This window comes from Rhinatrema bivittatum, chromosome 4 (assembly GCF_901001135.1).
Source record: "Rhinatrema bivittatum chromosome 4, aRhiBiv1.1, whole genome shotgun sequence".
Classification (NCBI taxonomy): domain Eukaryota; kingdom Metazoa; phylum Chordata; class Amphibia; order Gymnophiona; family Rhinatrematidae; genus Rhinatrema; species Rhinatrema bivittatum.
Genome location: NC_042618.1, coordinates 260,360,406 through 260,384,756, shown reverse-complemented (window position 1 = coordinate 260,384,756; position 24,351 = coordinate 260,360,406). Strand labels below are relative to the sequence as shown.

The 24,351-nt window shown below is 44.8% G+C and overlaps 1 protein-coding gene across 1 annotated transcript in view; it reads right to left on the bottom strand.

Annotated features, from left to right (window-relative positions):
* Positions 1-24,351, bottom strand: part of PHF21B (PHD finger protein 21B) — an 888,545-nt gene that overhangs the window by 26,274 nt on the left and 837,920 nt on the right. Inside the window, exons 15-17 of the mRNA XM_029600063.1 lie at positions 16,586-16,744; positions 7,798-7,873; positions 4,450-4,553 (exon numbers count right to left, since the gene is read on the bottom strand). Coding sequence (XP_029455923.1) covers positions 4,450-4,553; positions 7,798-7,873; positions 16,586-16,744 — 339 coding nt within the window. The remainder of the gene's footprint in view (positions 1-4,449; positions 4,554-7,797; positions 7,874-16,585; positions 16,745-24,351) is intronic.

Below are 24,351 nucleotides of genomic sequence, written 5' to 3'. Positions count from 1 at the left end.
TTCTGTTTTTCCATTGTTGCACTGCATAATAAAGTCAGGCTTGTGGTTTCCAGTACAATTTTTATTGGCACGTTTCTATTTTGTATTTGGTGAGGTTTTGTCTGTATTTTAAAGGTACAATTCTTATGTAACTTGAATGTTTCTGTGAAAATTACGATACTTATCACTGGCTTTTACAACAATATGGTCCTTCTTTTCTATTTTAAACAGAAGTTTGCTTTTTATTAATTTCATTTGCATGCAGAAAATAGTTTTGAATGTTCTTGCAGAAAATATTTTTTCATTCACATATTTTATTGTAACTGCTGTTAGTAGATTAGGTGATTATTTTAAATTATAGCTAATTTTCCCTCTAAGGATTGGGTTGCTATGAGCATAAATTTGATAGGCTTTTTGCATCAAAGGAATTAGTGCTCACAAGCAGGTCAATACAGTAAAGTGTGGCCGCGGTTACCCCGCTCCTAACCCGCTTTCTACTCACTTTCCGGCCGCGTTAGCCCTTCCTGCGATACATAATCCCTTTTAACCGATTCTTACCGCTTCTTTAAATCACTGGGTAACCCCTACCGCCCGCGGCATGTTTATTAGATGTAAACGATCGAATTAGCTATTCCCTCCCATACAGTAACGCGCGCCCCGACTATCGCTTTTTTACCCTGCCATTTTGCCGCGCATTTAACCTGCTAACTTACTGCCTACCCTTACCCCTGCGTTAGAGGCAGGGGTAAGGGTAGGCGGCAAACTTATCCCCAGCCCCCTCTCACCTGCCCTGGAGCGTCAATGGGTGCTGGTCTCCGGGGCAGCCCCAGTCCTCTCCCCCCTCCTCCCGAAGCAACGAAAACAGAAAAAATCAAAAAAATCGAAAAAGCCCCCCCAAAAAAAAAAGTAGCAACAAAGTGGACGGTTCTCCTACGCTCGGGATTGCCAGTCCTCTCTCCCCTCCTCCCGAAGCAAAGTGCGTAAAGCAGCCTTGCTTCTGGAGGAGGAGAGAGAGGACTGGCAGTGTAAAGCAACGACTTACTTTTTTCGCAGCCCTCCTCCGGAGACAGACATCGGCAAAGACGGATCGCGGCTCCCCTGCCTCCCGGAGGCGAAGATGGATGCCTGCACGGGCGAAAGCGGCCCCTGTGCGTGCAATTGGGCCGCTCAAGGCGTGATGTCATGACGTTTGGCGTCACGACATGTGACGTCATGTCTTGAGCGGCCCAATTGCACGCCCAGGGGCCGCTTTCACCCGTGCAGGCATCCATCTTCGCCAGGAGGCAGGGGAGCCGCGATCCGTCTCCAGGATACTGTATAGCGCTCTATACAGTAAAATGGGTTGCGCGGGCCTAATGCTTCATGGACGCTTCTTGGACGTGGCTTGCATTTGCAAGCAATTTAAATACAGTATCGAGCGGTAGGTGAGCCGGATTGTGCGTGTGGCAACCGCGGGTGCGCCCGGCACTAACGCAGCTCTTCCTACCCCTCCTTACTGTATCGGCCTGATGGTAATGTAGAGGGTGGGCTGTATTCTAGGGTACCTTGCAGTAGCAAATTTTCTGGTGCACCACCAACTTCAGCTTTCACCATGTGCTCCTGGAATGTGGCAGCATGCCTACTCATCAACACTAGCAAAGAAGAACATGTAACATCTATCATTGTGTCTCTTCATTGGCTTCTTGTCCCATTGGAGAATTAACATAACAACATAAGATATTCCATACTGGGTCAGACCAAAGGTTCATCAAGCCCAGAATCTTATTTCCAAAAGTGGCCAATCCAAGTCACAAGTTCCTGGCAATTATCAAAACATTAAATAGATCTAAAGCTGCTATTGCTTATTAATTAATAGCAGTTTATGGATTTTTCCTCTAGGAACTTCTCCAAACCTTTTTTAAAACTAGTTATATTAACTGCTGTAACCACATCTTCTGGCAATGAACTCCAGAGCCTAACAATGCACTGAGTGAAAAATAATTTTCTTCTGTTTTAAATGAGCTGCTTGCTAAATTCAAGGAGTGCCCCCTAGTTCTTCTATTATTTGAGAGAGTAAATAACTGATTTATATTAACCTGTTCAAGGCCTTTCATGATTTTGTAGATCTCTATCATATCCCCCCTCAGTCATCTCTTCTCCAACCTGAATACCCTAACTTCTTTAGCCTTTCCTCATAGGGGAGCCGTTCCATGCCCCTTATCATTTGGTTATCATATTGATACATACATTACTAAATAAGAGCTCTGCACCCTGGATTAGTGTGATCTTGTGCATATACAAAAATTTGCACACCTAATGGAGACCTGAGAATCAGCCTTTGTGGTGACTGGCCCTACTCTTTGGAACTCATTGCCCAAAGCTCTGCATTTATCCACTTTCACTTGATCATTTCAGAAGCAACTAAAGACCTTTTTATTTAGACAGGCTTTCCAACTTGAGGATTAATCATCATGCCATTTTTATAAGTTCTGGGAATTCCATTTTTCATGTAATCTACCTTCATGGTAGTAGTTAATGACCTGCTTTGCATGATTTTGCATTGCAGAAGCTCATTAAGCATTGATTTGAATAACATTTTGCCTGTGGAAAACTATGCACAACATTTTATTAACTGCAAAATTGAATAGCTTCACAAATGGCACATTGTGCACTAAAACACAAAATAGTGTGTACTTGCAATAAGACACTCTATTTGGGTTTTAATGCTTGAAGCACCATTTGTAAAGTGTTTTATTTGTCAGTACATCAACCATATTGTATTTAATGTTATAACTGCAATGACTGCTAGAAGTGTTTTTCTTTTTTCTTTATGTAATTGGGAATCCAAGCCATTACTAATATTGCCCTTGTAATTTGAATACTTAGTGGTTGTGGGAGAGGTTTTGTATTTTTGATTCCTCTCAATGTGATAGCCCCACCTTTTGGGGGAGGGTAAGGCATCTGGAGTTTATATTGTCTAGGAACTCGCTCAGAACTTCAGAGAGAAGGAAGAACTTCAGAGGGATAGGCGCGGCTGGAGGAGCCACTGGAGAGCAGCTAGAAACCCCCTAGGATTTCAGAGCAAAGGAGTTAATATTTTTATATTCCCCCAAAATTTCAAATACTTTTTAAAGAGCTTTGGATCCTCTCAGGAGCTCTAAGAAGGTGATTGAAGTTTTGGGACTTCCACAGGGTCTCAGAAGGAAGAGTGACGCGTTCTTTTTGGATGGGCCCCTGCCCATCAATTTTGGCAGTTGAACATTGGAACCGTTTGGATTAAAGGATTATTTGGATTTTGACTTGCTCAGTTTGAAGGGAAAGGTGTATCCCTGAGGATTTGAGATAAGAGTCTGATTGCCTGAGTGATCTGAAGAAGTAAGGGTAAGAAGATTTTGATACAAAGACTGAAAGGGATAATGATATTATATAATTATATATATATAATATATTATATATAATATAATATATTATATATATAATATATTATATAATGATATTATAAAATATTGAGATAATGATACAATTTTTCCAGTTTGAAGAAAAGTTAAAACTTGGACCAGTTGCAGTTGGATGTTTTTGTACATGGGGACAGTTGCCCTGCAGTTTTTGTGCTTGGGCATTTTCTTCTATTTGCTGATTGACTTGATGCTGGATCCCCATTCCATTTTTCCCACATTGCAAGGGGAGCATTTTTCTCCATGGATAATAGTACAAGAGAAATTAGAAAGGAGGTAACACCTAAGATGGATAAACGAACAATCATCTTCATTGCTATTATATTGTAATGCTGTTCTGTATTTTTGGTATTGTGGTTTGGTTTATTTTATTTAAGTTACAGTAAAGACTACTTTATTTTAACACCATTCTTGGACTCTTGAGAGTGTTTTTCCTGATTTTTCTACCCTTGCTGTTATTATTACCTTCATTGCTCCTTTTCTGAACTGTTGGCACCTGTTGGAGGTTCTCTACCTTCAGTGTGGACCCTGAGAGTAAAGAGTGGATAGACATGCCAGAGGGCCCTGAAAAATAATTTTTCCTTCCCGTCCTTACTGGATCTGGACTCGTACCACCTCAAAGTAATGGATAAAGCACCAAATCTGGGGAGAGGTTACATTTACATTTTACTTATTTTAGTTATAATTGTGATTTGAAACTCTCATATTTGGAAGCTTAATATAATGTTAACACTGATACAATTTTTCTTTTTCATCTATTTAGGGTATATCTTTATAAAAATGTATTGTTGCTTCTTTCAAATTTTGGTTTGGAATAACTGTAAAGATGTGATATATAAAAAATAGCATGAATAAAACAAGATAAGAAATAAATGAGCAAGTTGATGTTTTAAACAGTCTGTCTATTCCTGATGCTTTATATTATAAGCAGTTGAATTGCAGAGTGGTTTAGAGAATCAATTTGATGATAGAAGTTGATGTCTTGTTTGGCAATAACAAATCTAGTAATAAATATCCTTATAATACAATATCTCACCTGCATAACATTACTGAGAAGTCGATCTTTATCTTCCAGTTGCCTATGTTCATTTTTCAACTCGCTGCCTCTCTTTATTAACTTTCTCTTCTCTTCTTCTTTGACTGTATATAAATAAAGCCACAGAGCTTAAATTTAGGTAATAAATACTAGAGACAGATAGCAGTGAAAAGAGATGAACACTATAGAACAAGGTGAGTTTATCATGATTTACTAAAAAGTAAACAAAAAGCAATCTATTTATTGTTATATTCATTTCTAAAGATCTAACTTAGTGGTTTGTTTTAAGTGCACAAAACTCTCTCTCTCATTGCTCCAAAGCCATACTATCAATTTTACTTGTGTTTCTCATCTCACTTACTCAGACCTTATTGGAATCTGTGAAAGTCCTGCCCATTACCTTATGATTTGGGTAGGTGAAGGGGCATAACAAAGGCACCATAGGACCTCCAGTTATATTTTTGGAACATTTCTTTCATTAAGACCTTTTTCTATCAAGCTTATTGCTGGCAAGCCTTGAAGTGGGACTCAGAAGAATCTTCGGCTCAATGACTTACATGCTGTCTGCCTTTTGACTGGAGACTTGCCTCCTTCTTGGCTTGCACATCATTCTCCCATTATACTGTCCAAATAGATTCAATTTAACCTGCATATTAAATCTCATTCAAAAATCCACACATTCTTGTGCTGGTAAGAAGAAGGGAATACAGATTTCCCATTGCCTGAGACTTCTCTCTGTCTTATAACCATTTTATTTTCTACATATATTAGCAGATTAGGCACGTTTAATGTGCAGGAAGACAAGAATACTAAACTAGAAAGAAGGTACTTCTTAACACAATGAATTTATATTCTGATCTTTACTTTTCCTTTACACTCATACACCTACAAATTTTCAAACATAATGATGAAGCAGATTTAGTAAACTTGCAATAACCTTAGATACAACCCTGTATCATTTAACCTACCTAATAAAAAAGCATCTACAGTATATCACAATATATACCTAAGTCTTACACACTGACCTCCATGTGCCAGCATCTGTTAGCAAGACATAAAAATGCAAAATATATTAGCACTTCTGTCAAGATTCCTGAACAGCAGTGCTAATGGTTTAAACTCTAGAAGAGCGTCAATGCAATCTGCAGTCTATATCTTCATACAAAATGTGAAAAATCTACTAGATTTCTCTTAGGAAGCCATCCAGGCTACAATACAATACATAGAATATTGAAGAAATAGAAAGGACATGGATAATTTTAAATTATTTATCCATGAGTCACTGATGACCTGATTAATTCTAAAGAATAATAAAGTGAAGCCATAATGGAATTAAAAATAATTAGTAACACAGGCAAATAAATAATGTATTTATAATCAGATTATTTAATAGTTTCTTGTAGTTTTCAAACTTACAGGGTCATTTATCAAATCACGTTATGGCATTTTTGCATGCGTTAAGCACCATAATGCATGGTGCAATGCAAAATTTTAAAAGGAGAGGAGTTCGGGCTGGATTTCAGAAAAAGTGGGCTGGCTTCTTGAAGCCCACTTTTTCTGAAATCCTGCCCCAACTCCTCCCCTTTTAAAAATTTGCATTGCACCATGCGTTATGGTGCATAACGCATGCGAAAACGCCATAACGCAATTTGATAAATGATCCTGTAAGTTTGAAAACTACAAGAAACTATTAAATAATCTGATTATAAATACATTATTTATTTGCCTGTGTGATATCGCACACTTTTAATGCCGAAAATAACTATACCTTTTTCAATTGTGTTAAGCTGTGCGATATCAAAATTCCATTTTGGGTATTTTTAGGCTGGGGAAGGGCCTGAGAGAGAGAGCCTCTGGGGGTGGTACCATAGTAAGCAGCTATTAATGCTACTATAGGAGGCCCACCTAGTAACTTGACGTGAGGTTTAGGTAGTAGTGTAGGGGTTAGGGGCAACGTTTACATGCAGAGTGAGACATACAAACAGAACAGTACACTGTTGTGAAGATTTGATGTCCTTCGGAGTGAGAAAACTCACTGTTACAACTATGGCTGCTGTGCAGCCTCCTTACCACCAGAGGCCCCCCCATGAGCACGCTCCCCTGGCTGGCTTGGTCTTCCTTGCCTATCTGCTCCATGTCCAGAACTCCCTATTTAACCTCGCTTAGCCCATGCCTCGGTGCTTCAGCATCAAGTTCTTTTGGGCTCCCTGCTTTAACCTTCTATCCTTGCTTTGCACACCTTTGGGCATCCCACTTCCCCACCTTGCTCTGTGGCCTATGGGCCTCTGTTGATTTTGCTCTCTAGGCATTGCCTGTCTTCTTGCCTGCCTTCTTGTCCCCTCTGTCCCTGAATCCCTTTCTGTTGCTGCCCTATTACTCTCCTGCTTCCCCCTGCTTCCTTGCCTCGCTGCCTTCAGGCATTTTGTGGTTTCATGTTCAGTGTAGTCCTTGTCCTGGTTTGTCTAGTCCTGTCATTGTCTGTCTTACTTGCCCTGGTTCCCCTCATCCAGCTCCCGCTAACCTGCATCCAGCCTAACACTTACCTGCATGCTATCCTGATTCCACCCACACCTGCACTCAGTTCCAGTAAAACAGTCCATGCTTACCTGCATTCACATCCACGCGTACCCACATGCTGTTCCAGTGTTTCCTGAAGGTCACCCTTACCACCACACTCTCAGCACCAGAGATTCCTCTCAGCCAGCACCCAGTTCCAGAGGGCCTTCTCAGCCTAGACCCAGCTCCATGAATCCTTATCATCCTGCACCCGGCTCCGGAGACTCTACCCAGCCTCACCAGATCACCTGCTATTGCTCCCATCCTTCTGTCATGTGTCACTCCTGCAGGTGGTGTTCACCACACCAGGCTACAGCCCAAAACCGTAAGTCTCACACAATGATGAGATCTGTACAATGTTCTTTCAATCTAGTTTGATGTTACCCAGGTAAAGAGTCCATCAAGGGCCTTATAGATAGGAGCTCTCTCTCTCTCTCTCCCCATGATGAAATAGCACTTTGCAACTATGTGAAGCGCTAAGATAGTGCACATTGCAATAATTAGGCTATTACCATAAACACACCCCTTTTTCTATCGCATGTGATATTTACAGCAGATTGATAAATCTAGGCCTTAATTCCATATTTAGATATACTATGAAAGTATTTTAAATTATGAGAAAATATCAACAGACTACATGTATCTAAACACTTTTCTAGCTTGTTTAACAGGAAAAGTGTGACATTTATTTATTTTTGTAGTATTGTATTAGAATTGCAGATCTTTGAAAAAGAGTCCTCACATTTTGAAAAGGTATGCTGCAAAGTTTTTCAAGATTTCTATGATTTGTACCTGTTTTATGATTGACATAGGAATGAGCTATATCTAGAGTTCCAGTCCAGGGCACATTATCATCTTTCTTTAATACCTGAAGGGAACAACAAAGCATTATACATTCACATGGTTACTTTTTGTGTGTTATGTTTCTGAATAAAAACCAGAGAACAAGAAGAGTTACCCCTAGATATCTATGAGAAGCCAGGCAAAATAATTTGCAGTGATTGATTTGATGAAAAATGGATGGGGCCCAAATCTGCCCATTCAGAAACAATGCAGTTGCATATCTTTATCTATGATGTCATGATACACAATCATCTATTCATACACTATGGTGAATGTTGCAAAGGGCTGCTGTTTAAAATTTCACATTTAAATACCTATAAACCTCTTTAAAAGATATAATCCAAATGATGTCCATTTTACAAATTCTAAAACCCAGGAATCTTGTGATATTGACATGGTTTCATTTGTCTAGGGGGAAATAGTGTAGATAGGAAAATTAGGTTCTTACCTTTGCTAATTTTCGTTCCTGTAGTACCAAGGATCAGTCCAGACAGCTGGGTTATGCCTCCTGTCCAGCAGATGGAGTCAGAGAGAAAACTGAAAGCACCCCCTAGATATACTGGTGTGCCACCTGCGATCCCTCAGTATATGTGATATCAAAGCAGAAATAAGTAATTGACCACTTCAGACAACTTCCTCAAAAATTTCCTGTACCCCCTTGTAATTTTGTAGGCATGTAGGTACTTAAAGACTAGATCAAACAGAAACTTCCTGGACAACATAGAAGACCAGGTAGAACTAATACAACACAAATAGTGTAAAAGACAAACTGAGGAATTACAACTTACCCTTAAAAACTGGTCCGAACGTAGCGAACACAATCTGCCAAGGAAGGACCGTGGAATATGAGAAGACGAGCGGACTCCCAGAACCGTGGGCGGGCGTCTGGACTGATCCTTGGTACTACAGGAACGAAAATTAGCAAAGGTAAGAACCTAATTTTCCTTTCCCTGTACGTACCAGGATCAGTCCAGACAGCTGGGATGTACCCGAGCCGCCTGAACTAGGGTGGGACCCTGAGAGTCCCGCTCGAATCACGCTGCTCCCAAACGACTGAGCGGACGGACCACGGACATCCAACCGATAATGCCGGGAAAACTTATACCATGATTACCAAGTGGCCGCCCTGCAGATCTCTTGACTAGAGACCAATTGACGTTTTCCGCCCACGAAGTCGCCTGAGAACGCAAAGAATGAGCCGTAAGCCCATCTGGAACCGGTTTACCACAACCAATATACGTGGACGCGATAGCGCCCTTCAACCAGCGGCGATAATAGACTTGGACGCCTGAAGCCCCTTCTTGGGCCCATTCCACAAGACAAACAGGTGGTCTGACCTACTAAAGTCGTTGATAACCTCCAGATAACGCAGAAGGACCCAACGGACGTCCAAACGCCTCATGTCTTTGCCTGGAGCCGACCGGAGCTCCTCTTCCGAGAAAGAGGGCAAATCAATCATCTGGTTAACATGGAACGAAGAAACCACCTTAGGTAAGAAGGAGGGTACTGTCTGTAAGGAGACTCCCGACGTGGAAACATGCTAGAATGGTGCTCTGCAGGAAAGAGCTTGCAGCTCAGAAACACGACGGACCGAGGAGATGGCCACTAGGAAAACCGTCTCGAGAGGTAGGTCCGTCAAGGAAGCCATCCTGATAGGCTCAAACGTGCCGCACACAGGCCACGGAGTACCAAGCTCAAGTTCCAGGAAGGACAAGGAACACGCACCAGAGGTCGCCAATTCCGACCACCTCTCAAAACAAAACCGCACAACAGCAGGGTGACTCGCAAGAGAAAACCCCTCGACCTTGCCTCTCAAGTAACCTAACGCCGCAACCTGAACTTGGAGCGAATTGTACGCCAACCCCTTCTGCAGGCCATCGTGCAGAAACGAAGGAATGTGACCCACAGACAAATGACGGGGCGCAACAGGTAGCGCAGCGCACCAAACGTGGAAATCTTCCAAAGACCTTCGCGCCTGAGGGAGAGTTGAAACAACCGCGTCTGAATAGCCTCTCTACCTCAACTGTTTCCGCTGATAAGCCAGGCCGCCAGCCAAAAGTGATCCGCCAGATCGAAAACACCAGGCCCTGACGGAGAAGATTTGGAAGATGCCCCAGCCGTAGTGGACCGTCGACCGGCCGGTTGACGAAACCGCAAACCACGGACGGCGCGGCCATTCCAGAGGTACAAGAATCACCAGGCCTTGGTGATACTCTATGCGCCGCAACACCTTTCCGACCAGAGGCCATGGAGGAAAGCACGTAAAGAAGAAACTGACGGGGCCACGGAAGCACCAACGTGTCCACTCCTTCTGACCCGTGTTCCCGCCTTCGGCCGAAGAAACGCAACCGCTTTCGCATTTAGTCTGGTCGCCATCAGATCCAAGCGTGGGGGTCCCCCAACGCTGGGCGATGAGGTGCATCGCCTCCGCCGACAGCTCCCATACTCCGGGATCTAGATGCCGACGACTGAGAGAATCCGCCTGCCCGTTGTCCACGCCGGCAATGTGAGTGGCCGCTATGCTCGACAAGTGCCGCCCCTGTCGATTTACTTACGCCACTGTAGTCGCATTGTCCACCAGAATCCGGACCGCTCGGTCGTGGACGATCGGGAGGAGGCGGCGTAAGGCCAGAAGCACCGCTCTGGTCTCCAGGCGATTGATGGACCAAGTGGACTGGAGCGCTGTCCACGCGCCCTGGACTCCTCGGGCCTGACAGAACGCCCCCCCCAGGCCGATAGGCTGGCATCCGTCGTCACCACAATCCAAGACGGAGGCTCCAGGTCCGCACCCTGCAGGAGAAGACCGGGAGTTAGCCACCTGGAAGGACTGGAGTGGGCCGGGTCCAGCCAGGGCAGTTCCAGGCCGTAAACCTCGGTCCTGAGATCCCAACGAGAAAGCAATGCGGTTTGTAACGGCCGCATTTGCGCAAAAGTCCACTGCACTAACTCCGCAGTAGACTCCAAAGGACCAATGATCTTTAAATAATCCCAAGCCGTAGGAATGGGAAGGGCAATCAGGCGCCCCACCTGAGCCATGATTGAGCATGCGTTGATGTGGGAGAAACAACCTTGCCCTTTAGGGTATTGAAGCGAGCGTCCAAAAATTCCAACTGTTGGGTCATCTCGAGTCAACTCGTTGCGAGGCTGACCACCCAACCCAACAACTGAAGTTGCCGCACCACCAAGGAACCGCCCGATTGCAAGAGTCTCGCGACTTCGTCCGGAGGAAGCAATCGTCGAGATAGGGATGCACTAGAACCCCTTGCCGACTGAGAGAGGCCGCAACCTCTACGAGAACCTTGGTGAATACCTGAGGAGCGGTCGTCAGCCCGAATGGAAGGGCACAAAATTGGCCATGACGTCCCAACACCATGAACCACAAGTACCTCAGATGCCGCTCTCGGATACCGATGTGAAGATACGCCTCGGCCAGGGCCAAGAAGCCAAAAGTCTCCCCTGTAAACGGCCGCAATAACCGACCGTAGCGTTTCCATCCGAAAATGAGGCACGCGTAAGGCCTTGATCACCCCCTTTGAGATCCAAGATCGGTCTGAAGGTGCCCTCCTTCTTGGGAACCAGAAAGTATATGGAATACCGACCTGTCTTGATGTCGTCCGGTGGGACCGGGACCACTGAAGTACAGCTTGCTGCTTCTCCGGGGGCCCGCACAGCGATGTTATGAAGAGATCCCGGAGTGAACGTGCAAAATCCAACTCGTAACCTCGCCGAGTCACGTCTTGCACTCATAGATCCGAAGTTATTTGGACCCACTCCTCCCAAAGACGGGACAGCCGATCTCCGGTTAAAGGAACGGAGGAGCGGGACTGCGCGTCTTCAATGAGCGGGCTTGCCGGCAGAAATCCTTGCGAGGCACCTCCCCGCGGAGGCCGCCTACCATGAAAGGAAGAAGACCAGGACTGGGACGTCGTGGGTTGCTGCATCTGGGGAAGAAATCACCCATACCCGTACGGAAACGCCGTTGACCCAGAAACCGAGCCCTGGTATTCCCAGAGGGCCGAAACCGATGGGGCTTGTCCTCGGGCATTTGTAAACCTATTATCTCCAGGTCCTTAATAATCTGATCTAGTTCCTCACCGAATAACAACTTGCCCTTAAGAGGGGAAGGAGCCTAACCTGGCCTTGGAGGAGGCGTCTGCCGACCAACGACGGAGCCACAACAACTGCCGCACTGAAACTATAGAGGACATAATTCTCGCTGAAGTGCGCAGCAATCATATAAAATATCCGCTGCGTATGCGACCGGCGCTTCAATACAATTTTCCCGCTCCGCCACAGCCGGAGGGAGCTCCTGCGCGGTCAAGGCTGGTTGGACCCAGCGCAGGATGGCCCTCTGGACGAGACTGCTGCACGCGGCTGCTCGTACCCCCAAAGGCCGCCATGTCAAAATGCGTTTCAATAAGGCCTCCAACCTAGGGTCCTGGAGATCCTGCAAGGCTATTCCCCCCGTAACCGGACTAGCCGTATGTTTGACCACAGCCGTGATCGCTGAATCCACCGCGGGCGTCTGGAACAGATCCAATATACCGCGGGTCACGAATACAAATTATTATTATTTTTTTTTATTATGGCCCTGTTCATTCGCAGGGAAGCCTCCGGTAATTCCCATTCCCTAGAAAAATTTAGAAAACCTTGGGATGTAAAGGGAAAATCGGGGGCCCGAAGGCTGGCCATAGCAATATCCCCCGTGGAGGTAGCAACATTGGAAGGTGGAGCAGCAGCTCCCACCCTTGCAGGACATGGAGGATGAGGGACTTAACTCATCCTTCCCAAATAAATGTAGCACCTGGGGCATCACCTTCTAAGACTCTAGGTTGTCCGCTGCATGCAACTCTGGTGCCCCACCTGGAGGGCCCGGAGCGGCTACTGAGTCCCCCGCACTCCCGGCCCCCCCCCTCGGGCGGGTGGCCTGCGTCTCTGTAGATCCCCGCCCCCAGCAGGGTCTCCTGTCCTGGGAGTCTTCGGGGGAGAGGGACCTGCTGCTTCCCCACCAGATTCTGCCTGCAGTAGAGCTTTGTGCTTTAGGAGCACACAGACAGACGAAAACGGCACCGACCTTTTTTTGTTTTTGAATTCAACTTATGTGAGCCCGGGAGAAGGGGGGGCTCCGAAATCCCCCAAATCGCCCCAAATCGGGTTGAGGTCGGGAAGGGAAGGGGGAGGAGAGGTTTCCTCCTCTGCAGCCGAGTGATCCGCCTGCCTAGTGGCCAAGATGGCCGCCGCTCACCTCCCCGAAGGAGGAGGGGCCGGAGGATGGCTGCTCGGAGCTGTGCTAAGCCGCGGCGTCAGGGGCAGAGAAGAATCGCTGCGGGCGATTCTTCTCTGCCCCCGACGCCGCGGGGCGTTGGGGGCAGAGAAGAATCTCTCTGCCCCCGACGCCCAACTCGACCCCCGGGAAGGTCCCCCGCCCCCGGGAAGACAGTGGGAGCAGAGACCCTCCCGGGAGAGTCGCGCCCCCGCCCCCCCCACAGGCCGTGCAGGCCGAAGAACGCTGCATCGCGGTGGCAGAGGAGCTGCCAGAAAAGCGCGCCAAAAAAGAAGGTAAGTAAATTGTACCAGAGAACTGCGCCAGGTGACCCAGCCACCCCTTCCGACGTCCTGGCAGGCCGGGGCTAAGCAACAAACCAGCTCACTGCCTGTCACCAACAGGCCTTAAATGGCTCAAACACTTTTTTGTCTTTTTTTTTTTTCAACTTTGCTCTCCTTCTAAACCCCCTTCAGGGCTAGGACCCTGGAAAATGGGGGGAGGGTGACCGGCCCACCGGTAAACTCTCCCCCAGCCTCATGGACACTCTAAGCCGGGGAAAATAAGAGGGCAAGCCCTCTGTGCCTGCCACGCTCTAAGCTCCTGCGCTGCCAGGGAGAGAGAGAGAAAAACAGACAGTCTAACAAGAATAACACAACAAGAGAGAGAAGAAACCACTTGATCCGGTCCTAAGTATAACTAGCGTACTATAATAATTTGTTTCCCAGTACTGACAAACTGACCAGGCCAGGACCGCAGGTTATGCCTCTCAATCTGCTGGAGTCAGAGATAATACTGAGGGATCGCAGGTGGCACACCAGTATATCTAGGAGGTGCTTTCAGTTTTCTCTCTGACTCCATCTGCTGGACAGGAGGCATAACCCAGCTGTCTGGACTGATCCTGGTACGTACAGGGAACATCCCTCTTCTCAACCCCATCCTTGGGAACACTTCCTTTCACTGCAGATAAAGTTATGCAAGTGGGGATTCATTTTCAAAAGCATTCACATGCAGACAACCTGCACTTGCATGCAAAAATCAGCTTTTGAAAATTGTCTGGGGGGTTTATGCATGTAAAAGTACATGCAGAAGGGTTTCCATGTATGCATTTATACACACGGCAAAGAGGCATTCCAGGGGGCAGAATTAGGGTGGGGAAATCATTTACATGCATACTTTTGATTTTCAAAATTATAAAATTACCCTTCCAGTTAATTTTCTTTAAGCAGCATAGTGGCAAGATAATCTATATCTACTAGGTTTTACTTGAAAATTCTTCTGCATCTAGCCAATTATAATACAGTTGGTTGAATTTAAGCGGGCTATTCCTGTGCACAGAAAATTTTCAAAATCAAAGCTCCCTCTCCCCCCCTCCCCCAAACTAACCATGCCTCCAGAACTGCCCACATTTTGAGAGGTTAGATTTATTTATTTATTTAATATGGATACCTAGTGATCACAAACAGCTATTTTTAATATGCTGTAAAGGGGAAATTTTTCAAAAGCACAGGTTTAGCTGGCTAACACCCAAAAGCCTGGATTTATCAAAATGCACTAAATATTGCATGCAATAGGGGTATGTTTTATGGTATTAGGTAGTTTATCACAATTTGTGCTAATACCTATGTTAAGCACAAATTGTGATAACTTTTTTGCACTTTGTGATAATTGCCAGAATTGTTGTATTTCCTTCATACAACCACTAGGGTGACCATGTTTAGTAGTTTTAAGCTCCTGGAGAGCCAGCCTAGCTCTGAGAGAGAGAGAGACTAGCCATAATGCCCTCATCCTAGGTAGGTATTATATCTCTATAGGAGGCCCACCTAGTAACTCGAGGTGAGGTTTAGGTATTACTGTAGGGGTTAAGGGCCACTTTGACATTTAAAATGAGATGTACGAACAAAACAGTGCTCTCTTGTGAAGACAGAAGCTTGATGGACTCTCTACCTGGGTAACATCAAGCTATGGTACGATGATAGGGGAAGAAGAGGTGGGGTTCTAGTGTATGGCTGTATTTAAAGTGGTATTTAAAATGCTTTAGTTTAAATTTTATGTGTTGTAAAATGTGTAAGGATTGTTCTAAATGTATTTGAGTGTTGCTACTGCAACTTAATTTATTGTAAACCGCCTTGAAATGAATTTGAAAGTCGGTATATAAAGTGAAATAAATAAAAATAAATAAATAAATAAATAGGTTGAGAGAACATTGCACAAATCTCATCTTTGGGTGAGTTTCCTCACTCTGAAGGTCAAAAATCTTCACAAGAGACCACTGTTCTGTTCGTACATCTCATTTTGAATGTCAAAGTGGCCCCTAACCCCTACACTAATACCTAAACCTCACCTCGAGTTACTAGGTGGGTCTCCTATAGAGATATAAATACCTACCTAGGAGAAGCACATCATAGCTAGTCTCTCTCTCTCCCCCTCTCTCTCTCCCCCCTCACCCCAAAAATTGTGAGCCCACTTAATCACACCCCAAACTCCTCCCTTTTTTCTGATTTGCATCACACCATGGTTTATGGTGCTTTCGCAGGCATTAAAGGTGTTTTCGCATGCGTTAAGGCATTTTTTAATGCGTGAAAGGGGCTTAACGCATGCGAAAACGCCATATAGCACTTTGATAAATGACCCGGAAAGTTAGCCAGCAAAAGCAAACTGAATTCTACACTTAAGGAATTTAGATCATTTTATTTATTGGATTAACCATGATTTATTTAGAAACATCAAAGAAGTATGTAATTAAATAGATAAAATATTATTCAACAATAGATAACATAAGATACAAGTAAAACATGCAATTTAGCTTTAAACTTAAATTACAATATAACAGAAAATACATTCAATAGAGCCACAGAGAGGCAATATTGTTTTTCACCTTTTTCCAAAGACACAATGTATTTATATATTTAGAGTTATTTACTATGTGTTACAAGTAATCATGTAACAAAAGCAAATCTCTACTTTATTTATTTATTTATTTATTTATTTATTTAAAATCTTTTCTATACCGTTGCTAAGTTATATACCATCGCAACCGTTTACATGTAGGCACATAAGTAAGTTTGGAGTAAGCGTACTATAGTACATTCTAACTGGTGCCATTAAGTTTTGGTTACATTAAATCATAAAAATATGTACAAATGTTTAGTGATGTAGGTTCTAGCCTAGTGTACCTAGAAGGTACTTTTACAGGTCAAAAAAATCACATTTACTGTGTTATCTTATTACATTCATTTTGTACTAAATATGTTAAAATATTGTAATGCACATTTATGAGAATAGTGCTGTGTGCCGGTGTTCTTCTGTTTATTCCAGTGTATTTTCTATTCTCCGGTCTCTTTATAAAAGGCTTGTTTAAAAAGCCATGACTTTAGACTTCTCTTGAATGATTCTGTAATCTGATCTCCAAACCAAACCAAACATTTAAATTTGCATATGCATAAAATATACTTCATGCACAAATTTGTTTACCTTTTGCTGACACTTGGGGCACACCCATGCTCCCTTTGGGGCAGATTTTAATGGAGGTTCCAAACAGTTCAAATGATAAGCTCTTGGACAAGTTCCACATGGCTGTAAATGACATCCACGTTTACATGCTGCACAGTGTTCGTCATGAGTAATCTCATTCTAAAACAATTCAACAACAACCAATAAGGGCTGTATAACATAATCTGGGTAAAAACAAATAAGCATGGGTGTAGCTTGCTTATTGCGGCGGTTACTACCCTTACTACCTCTAACTAATCAAGCTAGATATTTCACTTGGATGCAGCTCCATCACCGCTCTCTACATTAATGGCGGGGGTGGAAGGGAATTAGAACCAAGAGCTAAGAGAAACAGATAAGTATGGGAGAAGAAATGAGGGAAGCTTGCTGGGCAGACTGGATGGGCCATTTGGTCTTCTTCTGCCGTCATTTCTATGTTTCTATGTTTCTATAAAAGAGAGCCAAAAAAACCATTGGTTAAGTTGTCCTACAAAACCCTGCCTGTGAGCAACATTTAAATTTTATATTTACCAAACCTGATGAGACATATCAAAATGTGCATATTAAACATACTACAGCAAGTAGCAATTTTGAAGTCAATAATTATAAATCTATTTATAATTGAGATTCTGTGAACTGAAGCATATATACATACTTCATAGTCAAACAAGTTGCATAAAAGGCCCTATTTACTAAAGTGCATTAAACACAGCATTTCAATATACTTTCTTTTCTATGGGATTTACTAAACTGTGATAAATGAGTACCACTGCTCAGAAAATCTTATATTTCACACAGATGCTATTGCAAGGATTTTAGCAGAGGTTGTAACACTCAAACAATTCTGGCCATGGGAACAAGTATTCATTGGCCCCTTAGAATCTTTAAAGTGGACACTAGCCCTGAGTGAGGATTCCTCCCTGGCAGATCCAAAAGGGGAGAGGTCCATGCTAGGGCCTTCCCATCCAATAGCGAGAGAATGTAGGTGGTCTTCATCAAATCATATAGGAACAATAGTGCTTGCAAGATAAAGTGCATATGGCACTGGTTCAAGAACCCATGGCAATGCTTGGGATCCCTGCCATGTTGGGGTAGAACTGGTATCTGTGGTATAGGCCAATTAGTTACCAGAAGCAATTAGGATACCACTACTGGTGGAGGCAAGGCTTCAGTTGAGCGATAAGGGTGATTTATATTGGTGACTAAGAGTTCCAAGGCCAACTGTAGTGCATGGCATTCAAGGTCGCTGAGTCCATGGCCTGGCAATCTGTTGCAGGCCGTGAACCCTTAGACCAAGGCGGGATTGATGCAAACTGCAGGGATGAGCACTGCATGTCCATACTATCGGCAGGCGGACTTGGATGAAATAGAGGCCAAACTGGAGCTTCATCTTTACCAGCCCTTGTTCCCTCAGGTTGAAGCCTTTAGGTGCTGGGGCCAGCAGGTCTTAGGAGGGGGCCTCTGTAGATTGGAAAGATTTGTTGACGAAGCAGGGTCAGAGTGGACTGAGACCAGGCATATCTGGAGGCAGACTGTGGTCAAAGGCAGGCGGCTGTCAGGAGTGTTCAGAAGTCAGGCAGTGGTCAGTGGCCAGTGGCAAGCGAGAATGTCCAAAAGCAGGACAAGGTTAATACCAGGTATCCTTCTGTAGGGCAGGAGGGATGAATTAGCTGGGCAGGAAGGCAAGGAGCAGAAAAAGCAGGTGAGGAGCACATAGAAGAACAGAAGGTGAAGAGAATGAAAACTAGAACCAAAGACGAAGATGAGAACCACTGGAACTGAAGATGAAGAACTAAGACAAAAACGCTGAAGGCAGAGGAACCAAAGACAGGACATTTAGGAAAATCACTAGGGATGTGCAGCAGGGTCAGATTCGTCCCATTCGATATTCGTATTCGTGGGGAGCCAAATCAGTTGCATCTGTTCTCGGGGGACCACGATTCGTTCATTAGTTATGTAAGTATTCATTTCTCAAAAAAAAACCCCATCCCAACCCTTTAAATTTTATTAACTACAACCCCACCCTCCTGACCCCACCAAGACTTACCAAAAGTCCCTGGTGGTCTAGCGAGGGTCCTGGCGTGATCTCCTGTACTCGGGCTGTCGGCTGCCGGTATTCAAAATAGCGCCGATAGCCTTTGCCCTCACTATGTCACAGGGGCTACTGGTGCCATTGATCGGCCCCTGTCACATGGTAGGAGCAATGGATGGCCGGCACCATCTTGTGCTCCTACCATGTGACAAGGGCCGACCAATGGCACTGGTAGCCCCTGTGACATAGTGAGGGCAAAGGCTATCGGCGCCATTTTGAATACCTGCAGCCGACAGCCCAAGTGCAGGAGATCGCGCCAAGACCCCCGCGGGACCACCAGGAACGTTTGGTAAGTCTTGGGGGGTTCAGGAGGGTGGGGGGTTTATTCCTTAGATACGTTGTATTTGTGGGGGTTCACCATATGTTTCATGACCCCACGAATACAACGAATAGGGACATATACGTTGCGGATTGCCAATACGTTGAAAACGAATGCACACCCCTAAAACTCACACTATGATGAAGCAGGCAGACCTGTTGCTGAAGTGCTGGAGCAGTCTTTTATAGGCTTCAGCGTCAGAAGTCATCATTAGGGGCCATGGGGGATTTCCTGCTGCGTTCCCTTTAAATAGTGAAGAGAGTCATGCACATGTGCCTAAGGGCAATGCGCCATGTAGAGAGTTGTCATTTATGTGCAGCCGCATTGGAGTTGGCATTAGCGTCTCGCCACATCAAGGAGCAACGTGGTGGCCTGGGGTGTCTTTATCTCCCTTCAAGATAGGAATAACTGGACCCGACGTGGAGGTGAGAGAGGTGGTCCATGGTAGTACCCCATAGACCAACAATTATAGCATTGAGCTAGAAAAGACTGGGAAACACTGCTCTATTATACCCATAGTGCAACATTTTAATTTATTAACAGGGGCCACATATAAAATACAGTTTTAGGGAAATAAAGCTCCTTTAAATGTCAATTTTCCCCATATCTATATTCATATAGCAATTTTCAAATTATATGCAGCAATATAGTCTGTGGGTTCTGCTGTACACCACTTTGAGTGCTTCTATTTTTGGTGTAGGGAAGCAGTATAGAAAATCTTAAATACTTTTAACCAACTGAATTTACACCAGTATTAAATAGGAAAAAGTTCCCTTCAAAAATTGAGCTGAACAAAGTATCCACACAGACAGGCACCTACTATTTGAGTGGATATTTTTTCCTCAGAAATGTATGTATATACTTAAAAAGTATACATGTGTCACCTGGCTTTGCCTATAACTAAGATTCTCCTACATTTTTCTATAATTGGCAGTGGGAGGGGATTTAGCATTTTTGGATTCTTCCTTTTGCTTTATCACCACATTTTTGTGGGAGGTTGCTGGGGAATATCAAAATTCCCCAGAGCATGGAATTTGAGTCTCTGCCATCCCCCCAGGTGGTCTGACCGGGAGGAAAGAGGCTTTCCCTGCTTTGCAGTGGAGGTGATCTAAGAAGTAAATCATTGGAATTTGAAGATTTTTACTAGTTTTTAGATCACTGAGGTTGAACTAGTTCCTGAAGGAAGGGAAACTCTGGAATTTGGAAATGCTGGGTTCACTTTTCTTTTTGCCTTGGCTCGTAGCCAACAGCAAGAGTGAAGAGAATGAGAAATTACTATTTATCTGATAATTTTCTTTCCTCTAATGAGGGCAGGTCAATCCCCACCAGTGGGTTATGCACCTCTGTCAGTAGGTGGAGATGGAGCAAAATATGACATCACAGATATATAGTCCCGTCCCAACATCAGACTACCAGTTGTTGCGTCCGTCGGTCTCAGACGGCTTCGACCTCTGTGTCTCACTTTTCTTCCTTATCTCTCCTCAAGCCTTGGGAAGATGCCTGCTGCCAAGTCTTCATGCTGCTCTCTCCGGCGTTCATGGAACGGCAATGGCGATGGTGTTCACCATGGATTTCCTGAAGGCCTCCTAGGGTGCGCTTGCACATGCCACCCATGTCTTTATCCACGTCATGACGGGAACCCCGGGGGCGTCCCTTCCGAGTGACATCATACCATCTGGGTATTTAGCCTACCCTTCATTTGCTAACAAACTGAGTTATCAAGGATTGGATACGCTCCGGTCTAAGCTGCTCTGCCGCTCCCAGCAGCCATTGGTACCCAGGTTAGGTTAACTCTAACCTGGGTACCCACTCCTCGGGGCCCTTGTGCTTTCTTTCAGGTACCATCACTGGAGACTGGGTACTCGCTCCTTGAGGGCCTACTCTCCTTACCTTGGTGCCTACAGTTCAACTACTTCTGCCTGCCAGGATTCTCATCAATACTTCAGTGAGTAACTAACATTGTCAGCTTGTCTCATCTTCAGCTGCAGCACTGGAGTCTACATCCGGGACTCTCTCTTCTATCCTGAGCTGCTACCATCTTTACGAACGTGGGACTGGTCTCCTCTTCTGAGGACCCCAGGACTGACTTTACTGGGTTACCTCACTGCTGCCATCCCTGGCAGTACCACCAACCTGCATAATAAATACGAAGTCTCTGTGTCTGCGTGTATAGAGTCTAGCCTAGTACTGTGGTTCCTCACGAGGCTCCTCCCCGTGGGAGTGGCCATCACCACAGTACCCAAGAATCCACTCCAACACTTCAAAAACCTAACACCAGTATTCTCTGGAAAAAACAAACTGTAGGCAAACTGATTGTACTTGAACATTATCATTAACAACCAACCACTCATGCTTCTAAACCAACGAGAACAGTGAGTTCAGACAAAAGAAGTAACATATTCACTAAACTAAAGAGCTAGAAAAGCCAGTCTTCAATGAAGAGCAGGAATCACACTCTGCAATGGTAGCCCTAAAAGGATAACCATAATTTAAACATGAGCAGTCTAGGGCAGGCCTGGGATTGACCTGCCTCATTAGAAGAAAGGAAATTATCAGGTAAGTAGTAATTTCTCCTTCTTTTGCATTCTGGCAGGTCAACCCCCACCAGTGGGAAGTACAAAAGCTAATCTTGAACGGGGTGGGAGCCTGCGAGCAGTCCATTCAATACCACCCACATGAACAAGGTGTCTTCCATAGCCCGAACATCCAAGTGGTAGTGCTTGGAAAAGATGTGCAAAGATGAGCATGTAGCTGCTCAGCAAAGCTCAGCAGATGATACCAAACTAAGTTCTGCCCATGATACCGCCTGAGCCTCCATGGAATGCAGTCTCATTTGTTTCTGCAGAGCAACCTCAGCCGCCACATAGGCAGTTGTAAAGACTTCTTTAATCCAATGGGCTATTGTTGTCTGGGTCACCGGTGTTCACTTTTTACCACCACCATGGAGCATGAACACGCGATACAACTTCTGGACAGTTTTAGTCAATTCCAAGTAATGCAGCAAATGTTGTTTAATGTCTAAGAAACACAAAAGACAATACCCACTTTCATATCAGTTCCTATCCAAGGTGTGCAGGGAAATGGACTGATTGAAACAAAACTCTGATATTACTTTTGCCAAAAAAGAGGGCACAGTCCGAAGCTGTACCACTCCTGGAGCCATAAGCAGAAAAGGCTCACAGCAAGAAGGAGCCTATAGCTCAGAAATCTGACATGCTGAACAGATTGCTACCAAAAAAATCAACTTCAAGGTAAGTAGCCATTAGGAAAGAATGCGCAGAGGCCAAAAGGTTGGAACTGCTAAGAATTCGAAGAAGAAATTAAGGTGTTAAGGGCAAAGCCCTTAAACAAGCCATCCTGAAAGAAATCCAAAATTAAAGGAATATTCACCTTGAAAGGTTGAGAGCCTCGCTCAGAACACCAAACTTCAAAACTCTTGAAACCCTATCATAGGCAATGGGAGTAGAACATTTCCTGGCTCGAAGAAAGGTGGAAATCACAGCATGTGAATAACTGCGCTTCAACAACCAAGCCTTCCAATAGCCAAAACATAAGGCAAAATGGACCTAGATCCTCGTGAAGAATGGGTCCCTGCCACATCAGATCCTTTCAAGATGGTAGCTTGAGGGGACTGCCCCCCCCCCCCCCCAGCCATCTCTGGAGATTGGCATAACATGACCTCCAAGCCCAACCCAGAGCCACTAAATGGATGGTGTTGGTTTGGCTTGCAATCTTCCGGACAATCCTGCCTCCCAGAAGCCATGGGAGAAATGCATACAATAGGGCATCACATGGCCACTCCTGGATGACAGCGTTGATGTCCAGTGATTTTGGATCTTGCCTGCAACTGAAAAAACATGAAACTTTTGTATTGTTGAAGGTCGCCAACAGGTCTGGTACATCCCAGTGGCTAACAAGGAACCAAAAGGCTTCATCTGCCAGCTCTTACTCTCCTGGGCCCAAGTTTCTCCTGCTGAGGAAGTCGACTCTAATATTGCCCTTTCCAGTAATGTAAGAGGCGGAGATGCCTAGTAGATGTTGTTCTGATAATACCATGAGTGCATCTATTTCCTCCAACACCTGACTCTTGGTTCCACCTTGATGATTGATGTAAGCCACTGTGATCATCTGGCGTTATCTGTACCGCTCGAGCCTTTAGACGCTCAGCAAACTGCCCTTGCTTCCAATCTGTTGATGTTCCTCTGTCACTCCTCTGCATTCCAGTGACCTTGCACCATCAACTCCTGACAGTGAGCCCCTCAACCCAGCAGGCTCACATCTGTCATGAGTACTAACCAATCTGGCATCTCCAGGGAAACTCCCTTCCTGAGATGAACTGCCTGCAACCACCAGCGCAACTGAGACTTCACCTCCAATGGTAAGAGCAACCTCACCGCATAGCTCTGCTAGTGCAGATTCCATTGGGAAAGCAAGGCACATTGAAGAGGTCACATATGTGCCCTTACCCAGGGGACTACTTCCAATTTGGCAGCCATCAATCCCAGGACCTGTAGATAAGCCCACATGGTCATGCGAATAGTGTTCATCAGGGTGCGAACTTGAGCTATTAACGTTTGGATTTGAGTCCCTGGCAGAAATACTATGCCCTGCTTTGTGTTGAGGTGACCACCGAGATATTCCAGAATTTGCTGTAAACTGCTCTGGCCAGATTTTCCGGCTAGCCTAGCTCTTTTAGCAACCAAACTGCCTTGTGAGAAGTGCAAAAATTCTCTTCCATGCTCTTAGCATGAATCAACCAGTCACCCTGATAGGGGTAAACTGGAATGCCATCTTTGGTAAGGCCGCCACTACCACCACCATGACCTTGGAAAAGTTCCTGAGCACAGTGGCTAAACCGAAAGGCAAAGCTGGAACTGGTGAGAATAATTCAGACTGAAGGAATCATTGATATTCCCGGCGAATGGGAATATGCAGATATGCCTCTGTCAGAACCAAAGATGTGAAGTAATCCCCATTTGTACTACCATTAGGAAAGATCGCACCTTTTCTATCCTGAAATGAGTGACTCACAAAGGACAATTGATGCCCCTGAGATCCAGTATAGGTCATAAGGACCCTTTCTTCTCAGGCATGAAAAAATAAATGGAATACCGGCCCAGATTCTTCCGTGATTAGGAAATGAGAATCACGGCTTTCAGGTCAACAACCTATGCAGTGTAGCTTCCACTGCCACCCTCTCTGGAGTGTTGAAAGGAGATATCATAAAGGCATTCGAAGGAATGAGAAGAAATTTTAAAGTATATCCGTCCAGAACCACTTTGAGTTCCCAGTGATCCGAAGTAATCTGCATCCTCCTGTGATAAAAAATAATGAGAT